This window comes from Podarcis muralis, chromosome 4 (assembly GCF_964188315.1).
Source record: "Podarcis muralis chromosome 4, rPodMur119.hap1.1, whole genome shotgun sequence".
In the NCBI taxonomy this organism is placed as follows: Eukaryota; Metazoa; Chordata; class Lepidosauria; order Squamata; family Lacertidae; genus Podarcis; species Podarcis muralis.
In genome coordinates this window covers 79,096,797-79,109,536 of record NC_135658.1, presented here as the reverse complement: position 1 = coordinate 79,109,536, position 12,740 = coordinate 79,096,797, and the positions used below count along the sequence as shown (strand labels likewise).

Genomic DNA, 12,740 nt, shown 5'->3' with positions numbered 1-12,740 from the left:
ATAACTTTGCTTCAGGACGAGAACAGAAATTGTGTGGTGGCAGTGGGAGGCCCCATTAGCTAAAGTGGTACCTCAGGTTAAGAACAGTTTCAGGTTAAGAATGGACTTCCAGAACGAATTAAGTTCTTAACCCAAGGTACCACTATAACCTTTTTTGACATGTGGGAAGGATCCTGACACTAACAACATATCCTGTAGAATTCTATCCATTACATTTTATCTGCACAATCTGAATGAATTTCAGGAACCAAAAAGCCGTATTGAAAAATACTACTTTTGAGCCGTCTAGCCCCCAAATGGCAACTAGGCATTCTGTTTTGGCAACTGTAACCCTGGTTTAAGGAGCCATTTGGCACCTAGCTTATTTATCTTAGTTTCTAACACCGGTCAAGCAACATGTTACGTTTAATGTGTTGCATTCAGGCTCATGTTTTTCTGTACAGTGGTACCTCGGGTTAAGAACTTAATTCGTTCTGGAGGTCCATTCTTAACCTGAAACTGTTGTTAACCTGAGGTATCACTTTAGCTAATGGGGTCCCCCACTGCTGCTGTGCCATGATTTCTGTTCTCATCCTGAAGCAAAGTTCTTAACCTGAGGTACTATTTCTGGGTCTGTAACCTGTAGTTACCTACAGGCTTGGAGAGGGGGTGATTGTTACTGGGACAGCATAAGGCTTACTTTTAAAAAAAAGTCCCAAATGAAAAATATTTTGTTTAGCTTCATAGCTGTGTATGAGAAGGGGGGCACTGTGGAAGGGGCTGTGGCTGGGGAGGGCAGGGATAAACTTCCACAACCCATGCTCTGCAGTCTCGAGAACAAGCCCCCTCCCTACACACCTGTAATTAATTTAAGAAAAACCAGAGAAATAGCTGCATGCTACACCTTGAGAGTAATGTGTAGTTTGGCCCTCAGTCAATGGCTAGGGGTAGAACTTATGTGACCCGAGTTAACTCAGCAACTTACACTGTTCTTAAGGTGAAAATGGAAAATGAAAGAAACCACTGGGTTGGCGGGCTGGAATAACTCGGAGAAAGAGCCAGAGTTCTTCAAGAACTGGAGCCTGACTTCTTCACAACAGAGACCCACCGTGTGCAGCACGTCATAGTCAGGCTATTAGCAGCACACAATCACTGCACATACATTAGAAGTGTGTAGTGTTCTGGCTGGTGCAACTGTGATAATCACCTTAACATTATTTTCCGAGGTTTTACAATTTTAACTTTACACAGGAACGTACCTTGAAAGCGTATGGCAGCGGACTCCCTCAGTGAAAAAAAGATATCGCACATCACTGTAGGGCAACGGACCCCAGACTTTGTAATGACTGTGAAAATCCGGTCTACATATTGCCTAAGATTTTCCTAGGAGGGGGAAAAATAATAATAATAGATAAAACAACCGTGCAAGCACTTCTAACCTAAGATCACGTATTATGAGATACCCACAAATAAGGTGCTTGCATGAAGGAAGCCCAAATATAATTGACATGTGAAATGATCCTACATGTGTGAAAAAATTTTTTTTGCTTTGTTTCGCTGTGTACACAACCCACTTTTCATGTTCGAAATTGCAACTTTCCAGTGTGAATCAGTGCAGTGAAAACCCACATAGATATCATCTGACATTATCATCAGCATGTTACTTTGTTTTATATATGGACATGTTAACATATGAAACAGTTGTATTTATATGGCAATATCTGTTGAATTTATATTGTTGTATTTATATGGCAATATCTGCCAGAAAACTTCTGGAAACTGTTATAGATATATCATACAGCCCAGTATTGTATAGAAGAGTAGCACATTTACTCACTGCCACTTAACCCAGCTGCAAAAGATGGCCTGTATAGCACCTAGCACACAACTGATGCTAAATGCATATCAGACAGTAGTAAGTGAATTAACTGGAAACCTGGGCTTTCATCTACAAAATGAACTGCATACCCGGTTATTATCCAAATTTTCAGCATCTTTCAACTTCACAGGATCAATTTCACAAGATTTATGAACTTGGCAAATCTAGAATAAATTGAAATAATTCAAAATCAATATACTGAATTATCTTTGGGTGAGATTTGACCCCTTAGAATCAGTTATTTATTTAACAAATTGCAATTTAACAGCTTTGGGCTGGTTAGCTTTTTGTTTTGTTTTTACAGCATAGAATTAATTTTTTCTTAGCTCCTCTGAAGATTAATTTCGCTATATAAAACAAAACTTCCCCCCCCCCAAATCAGGAATAAGCCCCAGTCAAGTGAGTTTCTGTCTTTTCCTTATGTTTTTACATGTGGCTCAGTAATTCAACATCACTAACCATGGCTGCCTCGTCAAGAAAATTTAACAAACATACTTCAAACCCTGGTTTAATATACTGGTTAAGATGGGAAGTCCTCAACTGACCATGGTTAGTGACATTACAGATAAACACTGTTATATGTAATTAGTGTTGACATTACAACACTAAGAGCACACATCTATACACATCTACACAGAATTAAGCCACAGAGAGTTTAATGGATTTACTCTCAGGTAAATGTGTACAGGTGTACAACCTGTATTTTGGTTAGAGCAGATGAAGGAAGGTGGGGGAATTAAAGCGGGAGGGAGGAGGGGCTGGCTACCAATTTAGAAACCATAGTTTCCAAGGAGCCAGCTAATGCTAACATAAGTATCTGCACTGAACTTCAGTGAAAAATTAATTTATGGCTAAAAAGGAGATAAGAAGAAGAAGAAGAGTTTGGATTTGATATCCCGCTTTATCACTTATGATATCCTTTATCATAAGGAGTCTCAAAGCGGCTAACATTCTCCTTTCCCTTCCTCCCCCACAACAAACACTCTGTGAGGTGAGTGGGGCTGAGAGACTTCAGAGAAGTGTGACTAGCCCAAGGTCACCCAGCAGCTGCATGTGGAGGAGTGGAGATGCGAACCTGGTTCCCCAGATTACGAGACTACCGCTCTTAACCACTACACCACACTGGCTCTCTTAACACCAAGTAAGTATTTAAGGAAACAGTATTTTCCGATCTCCCCTTTTGTTTATGAAGAACAATGTTGCAAAACTATTTTTAAAGTTGCGGCGGGGACACACACACACACGACTTCTTGGTAAGTTGTGGCATTTTCAGATCAGTTAGGAAAGTGCTGAATCAATTAAAAGAAATTTGTGGTCTGTTTATTTGTGACATTAGGAGGACAGGCTAACTGCGCAGCAGAGATAATGAAATGCTGCTGGAGTGTCAAGCAAAAACACGTGCACCCTCTAAAAATAATCACAAATTCAAATGAGTTGTTTCTTTTTTTTTTTTATGCACATTATATGCCTATCCAGAATCAAAATGCTTTGCTTTTGTAATGCAAGGCTTGCATCTGAGGGGCACTGCAGAACATTAATTTCATACAAATCCATGGTATTCAAGTGTTATGACTGACTCACTAGATAAGTAACTACCACATGGGTCTGTCATAACCTCCTAAACCTTAGGCATAAGCCCCGTGGAACAATGACAAGACAGACCATGTGCATGCGTCTCTTCAAAGACTGTACATGGTTTGTGAATGTGCTCTTACCTCGTCAATAATTGGCTTCAGGGTTACTTGAAGGTAATGCATCCCTGCCAGTTTCATGGTTTCATCAATGCACTTGGAAGTTAATGAGTTTCCTCTGAAAATGGTGTTTGGGTCTCTGAAAGCAGAGGGTTTCCAAACATTTAGCCTTCTTTTGATAAACCACCAACATGGTGAAATAAAAGCAGCAGTTGGAGCAGTTGAATGCTTGTCAGGTGGTGAGGTGGTTGCTCAGGACTCCGACCTGTCTTCTGCAGGTTTTTGTGTAAACTATTTACAGTGCAGAACCACAAAGTTCATGTCCGTCTTAGTCACTTGCAGATTCCAGGAGTTGCCCCTTCCAGTCCCCCCCCCCCAGCATAAGAACTTAGACACCCCAAATCTCCGCCTCCCCTCCTTACGTTTCACCCCTCTGCGCAAACTGGGCGACGGAAACGGCATGCCTGTTTCCTGGCCGGCCGGGCTAGGTGAGGCGCTTGGGCTCTCAGTAGCATCTTCGAGCCCTCCCCTCGCTCGGCTCCCCCCCCCCCGCTCCACTGGAGGTGTGGCTTTCCCACTGCTCGATGAGGGGCTCCTCATCAGAAGCGTGGGAGGCTCTCTGTATCCCCCTGCCCCCCCCCCATTGCGATGGCAGTCCCCTGACAAATGCACATAAACCATCTTCTCTGAATGAGACCAGAGACACGGGTGGGGGGAATTTGCGGTTGGGTTCCAACTCACACCAGCCCCAACCAGCACAATTTATGGTCAGGAATGATGGGATCCGCAGCCGGCAATAGCTAGACAGCCACGGGTTTCCCATTCCTGACCTAAGATGTGCATAAGAAAATTGCTATCCGCTGCCTTAGGAGTTCATTACAAGTAGAGACTAATGGCAGCCATCGACTTCAGCATGCAACAAAGGAAGTGAAGTAGCAGGTGTTTGCAATCCACTTCTTGCTCCTAGGAAGCTCACGCAATGGCTCCCAAATGAGGTGATTTAATATAGTTTTCCTTTATGAGTCTTAAAAACAGCAGGGAAACTGGTGTGCACATCTACCAGCTTTAAGCAAGCATGCACACTGGAGGTTTTTAAGCAGAGGCTGGATGGCCGTCTGCCATAGATGCTTTAGCCGAGATTCCTGCACTAGATGACTCTTGGGGTCCCTTCCAACTCTATGATTCTGTGTGTTTTCTTCTATCCCAGCAACGGGATAGAAGATAGGTGCACCTGTGTTCTCTTCTATCCCAGTTCTATTCTGGGCAATGGGATTAGAGGGAAAAGGTGGGAAGAAAGTAAAGAGCAGCTATCTGGCGGTTAAGCCTGCACAACAAAACAAGAGCATCCTTTTTGAAAAAGTAAATGAAGGAAGAAGCTCCCTCTTTGAAAGGGAGATGGTTGGGTAACTGGCTGTAAGACAAATAAATGCACAGCTCAGTAGCAGCCCTGATGGAACACAGTAATCGGTCGTACTGCCTTGTGGCTGTCATAAGTTATCTATCACATCAGCACCCCCTTCCTTCTCCAAGGTTATCTCATGTGATTCCTAACACTAATCATGTAAATCAGTTTACCAAGGCTACCCGGCAGGTTTCATGGAAGAGTGGGGCTATTAATCCAGGTCTCCCCAGTCCTAATCCAAGGCTAGCCACTCCATCTACCATACCAGGTCTAGGGTGCATGAAGATTTTTGTTCACAGGAATAGGGACATCGGGAAAACATCAGAAGGGACAAGTTATACTGTACTGCTGTGCTTTCTGTCTTGTGTTACCCTTACACTTTGTACTGGGAAGAAATCAACACATAAGATTGTGATATGGGGCAGCTCAGTTCATAAACCAGGGAAACCTGGTTTTAAAATTTCTGCATTTAAGAGAGCTCTGTTACAGAGCAGAGAAACAAACAAAACAAAAAAATCTTTGACTCCCTAGGATATTCCAGTTGAGTTTTTTGTCGAGGGGGATTTAGAAGTAGGGACCAGTGTAACAGATAGGAAAGGAAGGAGTGCTGAACTGGCAAGCAGAGGGCAGATTGGATAATACCTGAGTAGTGGAAACATAATGTAGGAAAAGCATACATAGGGCTGCCCCCCAATCCTCCTTCAAAACCCAAGTGACTGTGCAGGGGTGCCAACTTGGATAAAATATGGGGAGGCCAGCTAAGTCTCACCCCACATAATTGATCACACAACACAGCACAACACACCATTTGAATGGCAATGCCCATGAACTTTGGGGGGGACCTGGACCCCTCAAATATTTTATTGGGGGGCAAAGGGACCTCAGCCCCTAGGAATTGGCTCCTATGACTCTGGAAGTCCTGCATTTGAATTCAAATGTATTTTAAAAGCTGCAAAGTATTGGAGGGGGGCTTTTAAAGTAAGATGAGCAATTTTTTAAAAAATGCATCTTAAGACTAATTGGAAGTAGGTTTCATTCATTTTATAGGCACTGGCATTTAAATAAACACGCCTTAAGAATTGCACCGCAAAGCAAAAACCTATCTCTGGTCCTTTTAGCCTAAAACGAATAGTGTTTTGATTTCCTTCAAACCATTCAACTAATAGCTGCAGTGTTCAAAATTCTGCTATCCTGACCCTGCCGTAATGACTCTCATGTAGATTTCACACAAACACACACCCCGAGGCCGTGGGCTCCCCCCTCAGCCGCTGCCTTCGTTCATATTACACATAGTTGCTATCTAACCCTTATAAAGAAGTAGTACTGGGGGGGGGGGGTGAGCTCTCTTTTCTCCCCCTCTTAAGTGGAAGCCCCTAAGCCATCACTTCCCATTCAGTCTAACATATGTCAAAATAAGCAGACTGCTATACTTACTGAGTTCTTTTTATTTCAGCGTTTGCAATTGCACTGATTAAAGGCACAATTTTGCCATAGTGTAAGAAGAGTCGAACCAGGGGTATGGCTGCCTCCTGCTTTTCCCTGCAGACTTCGCCCAGTATATGGGCAGTAGATGCTGAAACAGGCTAAACACGGAAAGAAACAAAAGCTTCTGAAGACTGTATCCCTCTAGAGAATTAACCCACTTTTTATTGATTCAAGCCAGGCTCTTGGTATATTTGCTGCAGTGTTCACTTAACATAGATGCCTATGAGGCACTTACCAAGGGTTGGTTGTGTGATTTAATCACAAGAGGGCAGTAAAATGAAAACTCTTAAAAACTTGGGGACACTTTAATCGTGGTGAAATTTGCTCCAAGGAGGGAAGCCTCCATAGGAAGCTAAAGTGTATTATTCCAGAATCCAGTATCTGTTAACTGTGGTTAGCAAGGAGGTAGGGGGCACTGTCCCCTATGGTTGTAGTAAAATGTCAAGTATTTGTGAAGGATAAAGATGGAACAGGGCTAAGCTGCAAGCAAAAATTTACCTCAAGATCTGCAGATTTGAATAAGAGGTCTCGAAGAGGGCTGTAATAATCTGAAGGGAAAACATGGTCTTCTGTGTAAACCACATTTAACCTCAAGGAACCCAGGTCATCAGGTTTCAGTGACTTGTTTCCATTATCTCTGGGTTGCAGAAAATACCTAACAGATGGGAGAAAAACACATAGAACATGGATTTTTAGAGGGGGTTTTTTTTAAAGAGATGTCAAACAAATGTCATGTCACACGTAGGGCAGGGTGATATCTGGCTTTTGACATCGTGATATATCACCAGCTAACCATCACAATGTAGCAGTATATCACGATGTCTGGAATAAGGAGGGGTGGCTGGGCTAGGGAGGGAGGGAGGAAGCAGGCAGCCTGCTTGTTCCAGCGAAGGTAAGGGGGCGACCAGCTTCTTGGGCACCCTCTGCTGAGGGAGGGAGTCGGTGCGCATCGAATGTCCTTGCAAGGCACAAGCATCACACAGAAGTGAAATGAGCTATGTTGGCCGCAGCTGGGGACTGAACAATATATTGCCAGCTCAAAAATTCTGAAACAGTTATAACAATCTGAACTTCAGACTGGTTTCAGATGATGCACTGAAAAATCGCCCAGCTCTAGTCATGTGATAGCTGGGCAACTACTATATTGAAACTGGGTAGCTATGATGGGGTCAATGGCAGTAGTAGTAGTTATAATAATCATCATCAGATCAACAAGGTATTTTTTGAGATAAGCAGTATTTAAGTTTATAGTACTGTAATGATAAAAAGTATGGGGAAGGAAGCAAAGAATAAGGCATATTTATGAAGTACCATGCTTCATAAGAGCTGGACTGCCGGAGAAATTTCAAAGGTAGCCTTAGTTCCCCGAGAAATTCATCTCCAAACTTCAAGTTGCTTGCATTCCAAAGGTCAACTCTGTAACATAACCAGAGAGAGGGAGAGAATATGAAGTAGGAAATGTTTGTCTGTGTCTTTACTACTTTCATCTCCCCGTCCCCCGCCCAAACCTACCACTGAGACAGAAAATTATATCTTTTAAAGTTCAAAATAGTCTGCGTTGCTGTAGGATCATTCGGTGAAGGAGGAATTGATAGCACAGATTTTGTATGCACAGATGCAGACAGTGAAATGGATCAGATATTGCAGCAAAATGCATTTGCAATATTTCATTTTACCATTTTATAATGATTGATTTGCTGCACCCCTGTATGTTTGTAGTAAGTTTTGTTAACCCTGAATTTTCTATATTTATATAATTACTGAATATTTTTGGGGCGGGGGGGACTGGGCTTTATTTGTCTTGGGCCATTATGGCAAAACACCTTGGGCTACATGGTAATATTTGTGGGCAAGGAAGGGTTGGAGACCCAGCACTGAACAGCTAAAAAAGATGCTTACATGGAAATTACAGTTTGATATCGACTCCTAAATCATAATGAAGATTGTCCTACTTCACACCTATCACAGCTAGAGAAAGTTTACACAAAGACGCACTAACAGGGCCGGATTTAGGTTTGATGAGGCCCTAAGGTACTGAAGGTACTGGGACCCTTTATTTGTAAATAATGAGCTATTCTGATCAGAAATGCTTATAGCATAAGGAGTCCTGTAATGCTCTGGTTTGCATACCACAGTAGGCCAAGCTATGATTTAACAGGATGTTAATGTGCTGGCTCCCAAACAGAAGCTTGTACCCACTATGCTCCTACCTTAGCTCAGGGTAGCTTAGTATATCATCTGAATTTGGGGTGTGGTTAAGGCTTCGCCTTCTTAACTATAATCTGTAGCCAACAACAAGCCTTTGTTTAGCATTACTGGCAGACATAGTCAGTGATATACTGATGGTCTCTTTCCAGTAGTTATATTTCTGTATGCTATAGCTTTTCTTCCGCCTACAAATGTTTTCTTTTTCAATTAAAAACACAGATTTTAAGGCTTAAGAACAAAACGGCAGCAAGCATATGAGAAGTGACAAGCATTCTTAAAGTATGCAACTGATTTGTTTTACGATGTGTAAATAAATCTGCGTAATAGGAGTTGGCTGCAATTAAAGGCTTAGTTTACTAACAGGGAAAAAAAAAAGAAATTCTTAAAAGGAAGTAATGTATTCAAAGAGTCACTAGAGCGCTCAGCTGAAAATAGCACAGGGTAGGCCAGTTCAGCAGAAAGAAACAGAAGGTTAAAAAATAAGTATACCACTAAAGCAGCTCAGCAGAACCCATTTGGCGTTTCACCCAGTAACCATTTTAGCACGAGGCAGCCAATGTATGATAAGAATGGTGGAAATCAAAGTTAAGAGTTTCCTCTCTTGCTAGGTGGGTTGAGAAATAAGGAAGCAACAGCAACTCTTTGCAATAGGTTTGCATTTTAAAGCATGTTTGTACTGCATCCCTCTTAGAAGGAGACCAACGTAGTTTGGGGAGCACTCCTGTTTTATCCTCCCAATCTCTGGTGTGGTTGGTTAGGATGAGAGAGAGAGAGAGAGAGAGAGAGAGAGAGAGAGAGAGAGAGAGAGAGAGGGAGACAGGCCCAAGTCCTCACTGTGAGCTTCACTGGTGTGGGTAGGGGAAGAGAGGGGTTTTAAAACCAGGTCTACCAGCACCTCTATATCCACTACACTACACTGCCAGTTTAGCTTTTATCTTCCCTTCTAAACATTATATTCTTAATGGCTTAACCTCCAGCCATTCACTTGTCATTTTGCTTGCTCTGCGCTGATCTCTGCTAGGAACCAAAAAGCTGTTTTTTTTAAAAAAAGGAATAGTAAGTTCAAAGCGAATCAACACTCAAGAGGAATCCAACCCACTGAATGAACATTTACAAAACAGAACTTCTCATTATTTAAAGATAAAACAAACAAAAAATCGGGAGTTTGCCCTACCCCAAACAACTGCCAATCGGTTTCGTTATCTATTATCACTGAAGCACCATCACATCATTTAATAAACCTCTATACAATACAATCTTTGTGCTCCCAACAAGACTCGGAACTGCTTTGTATTGTTCTTAGACACAATGAAAGAGTCTTTTCAGATTCTGTCATATAAAGATAATTGAAACAACCTTTATGGGGGGGGAGGGGAAGCGGAACACACCCATCAAGCTCCAAAACAAAGAAACAACCTTTGTTGTGACGATGAAACTTCTACCTGACTGGTTTTAACCAGTCGGTTCAGGTTCCAGTATTTTTTTTTTTGTGCTGGATCACCACAGCAATAGACAACGTGTTACCTCACATTTGGTACACAAATACTCTAGCAAGGGTCACCGGAAGCTGCAGTGACTACATTGTAGTTTGTCGACTGTAGTTGCTGCCCTTTTCATTCACCCACAATGCCTCTGGGCCACACATCCAACCTAGTATTCCTCTGCCCAGAGCCATTATGATGAACTAAAGACAGCGACAACTTCAGCGCCTCTTCCAGGTTTCTTCTCCCCTTGGTTTTGGGCGATAAAAGTAATATTTGTTTGCTTGCTTGCTTGCTGGGGTGGCAGCATCAGCCATGGTGGGTCTCCCTGTGGCCCTAGAACTTGGCTGGCCATGTTGTAGGCTGACGCTGGGCTCAAACCCATACCATAATTTCAGAATACAATGAGCTCTGGAAATGCTCAATGCACAATGCCCAGGAAACAAAAGTAATAGTTATCTCAGAGAAGAAATACGAAAGAGAAATGACCTGTTTAAGGTCACGAAGAAGTGGAGACTGCTCACACTTTCTGCACAACCCTTATGGGGATGGGAGTGCCTTTGTTTGTGCATGCAATGAATTTACCTGATTTCCATCTTGTCAACTTCATCGGCATCTTCAATATCAAAATGAGATTTCTTGTTATAGCTGCAGGGTCTCGTAACCTAGTGCAGGTAAGAAATGTTAAGATAGTAGGATCTCATTAGTTAACAATAATCTCATTAAACAGTCACTATATATAGGGAAGCACAATCAGATTACGCGCTGCACTAGTTTCACAGGTGTAAAGCCCCTATTGTTTCACCATATCCAAAAGCTTTTAGAATAGGTAATAAATTACTGAACATACATACTTAAGTATATCCCCCTTTCCAGTTTAAACCACATGTCCACCTTACTAAATGTTCCCTTGAAAATCTGGCAGCAAGAAGAAGAAAGAGGAGTCCCGTGATCTCAGATCTACAACAATTTTATCATGATGATTGCTAAACCTCAAAATACAGTGTCCATATTTTCATACCATAGACTTACTTCTTTAAACAAAAGGAAAAAGGAGAAGAGCTGACAATCTGATTTGGAAAATGGTTTCTTCTTCCCAGCTAAGTAGAGGCTTGTTAAGGATGTTGATGATGCATAACTTGCTTTTGAGAAACCTGTGTTGGGTTTTAGTTATCACAGCATCCGTTTCTAAGTGCTCACAGACCGACTGCTAAATTATCTGCTCTACAACCTTTTCTGGTACCAATGCCCAGGTGTCACCCTTGAGAAACACAGGGCTTGTGGCAGAAACAAAGCCCTACCAGCACAAGAGCTTAGCTACTACCACCCTAGGGGATGCAGGTGGCGCTGTCATCTAAACCACTGAGCCTCTTGGGCTTGCTGATCGGAATGCTGGCGGTTCAAGTCCCCATGACGGGGTGAGCTCCCATTATACTGTCCCAGCTTCTGCCAACCTAGCAGTTCGAAAGCATGAAAGTGCAAGTAGATAAACAGGTACCACTGCGTTGGGAAGGTAAACAGTGTTTCTGTGCACTCTGCTTTCCATCACAGTGTTTTGTTGTGCCGGAAGCGGTTTAGTCATGCTGGCCACATGACCTGGAAAGCTGTCTGTGGACAAACGCTGGCTCCCTCGGCCTGAAAGTGAGATGAGTGCCGCAACCCCATAGTCACCTATGACTAGACTTAACTGCCCAGGCGTCCTTTACCTTTACTACCACCCTAATTTAAGTTTCAATCCCCCACCCATGTCTCTCCAGGATGGCATAAAATAGGTGTTCAAAAGGGAAAGGAATTGTTCCCATTAAACACATTAAAACTAAAGGTTAGCCTGGAAATCTTAATTGTGAGCCACTCTGAATGCAGTATCTTGTGGGAAAGTGGCAAATCTAACCTAAATTCTAAAAACCTTTAAATTTGTTGGATGTTTATTAGGGAGGGAAGATATTCAATATAGCTACCAAAAATATATATAATTTCCCACAGCAGTTTGCCATGTGTGAATGGCACTAGGTCAGAGGTGGGGAACCTTTGACCTTCCAATATTGGTGGACTACAACATCTATCAGTCCTAGCAAGTATGGTCAAGGAAGATGGGAGTTGTAGTTAAGCAGCATCTGGAGGGCTAAGGGTTCCCCCATACCTGCACTAGGTGCGGAAGCTGGAAAAGTGAGGAATAACATTGCCACATGGAACTTAAAATCAAGCTGCTGTGATGACATCAGGATAAAAAGGGAGGGGAAGAAGCTCACTATTGCACACATTAAACAAAATAAATACAGGTTGCCTTCGTTAAAATTGGAATGGAAACAAAAGGAGCAGGTTGTTTTTTACACCTAAATTACACCTGGAGTGTCATAGTTTCTTTTTCTTACCTTATTGTTGAGGTAAAACATCTGGTGGAGGGAGGGCAAAGGACAGCAGAAAACAGTATCAGGGTAAATTGCTTGCCAGTTTACCCATAGGTCTTAGAGCCAGTCATTACAGGGGTTTCAAAGACAGCAAACGGAATTTATCTGTTTTTTGTTTTTGTTTTCCTTTTGTTGAATTTATCGTATTTGGGAGATAAGTTAGCCAAACCAATATTGTCTGCAAATCTACATCTTGATACCTTGACT

At 42.3% G+C, this 12,740-nt stretch overlaps 1 protein-coding gene across 3 annotated transcripts in view; it reads right to left on the bottom strand.

The window, feature by feature from the left end:
* RASA3 (RAS p21 protein activator 3) overlaps positions 1-12,740 on the bottom strand; it is a 153,531-nt gene that overhangs the window by 16,373 nt on the left and 124,418 nt on the right. For 2 of the 3 annotated variants that reach the window (XM_028728031.2, XM_028728030.2), the window contains exons 8-14: positions 10,711-10,790; positions 7,748-7,852; positions 6,935-7,091; positions 6,386-6,534; positions 3,574-3,688; positions 1,948-2,022; positions 1,239-1,362 (exon numbers count right to left, since the gene is read on the bottom strand). In XM_028728031.2, the coding sequence (XP_028583864.1) occupies positions 1,239-1,362; positions 1,948-2,022; positions 3,574-3,688; positions 6,386-6,534; positions 6,935-7,091; positions 7,748-7,852; positions 10,711-10,790 (805 nt within the window). The remainder of the gene's footprint in view (positions 1-1,238; positions 1,363-1,947; positions 2,023-3,573; positions 3,689-6,385; positions 6,535-6,934; positions 7,092-7,747; positions 7,853-10,710; positions 10,791-12,740) is intronic. The other variant, XM_077927647.1, reaches the window with a different exon arrangement.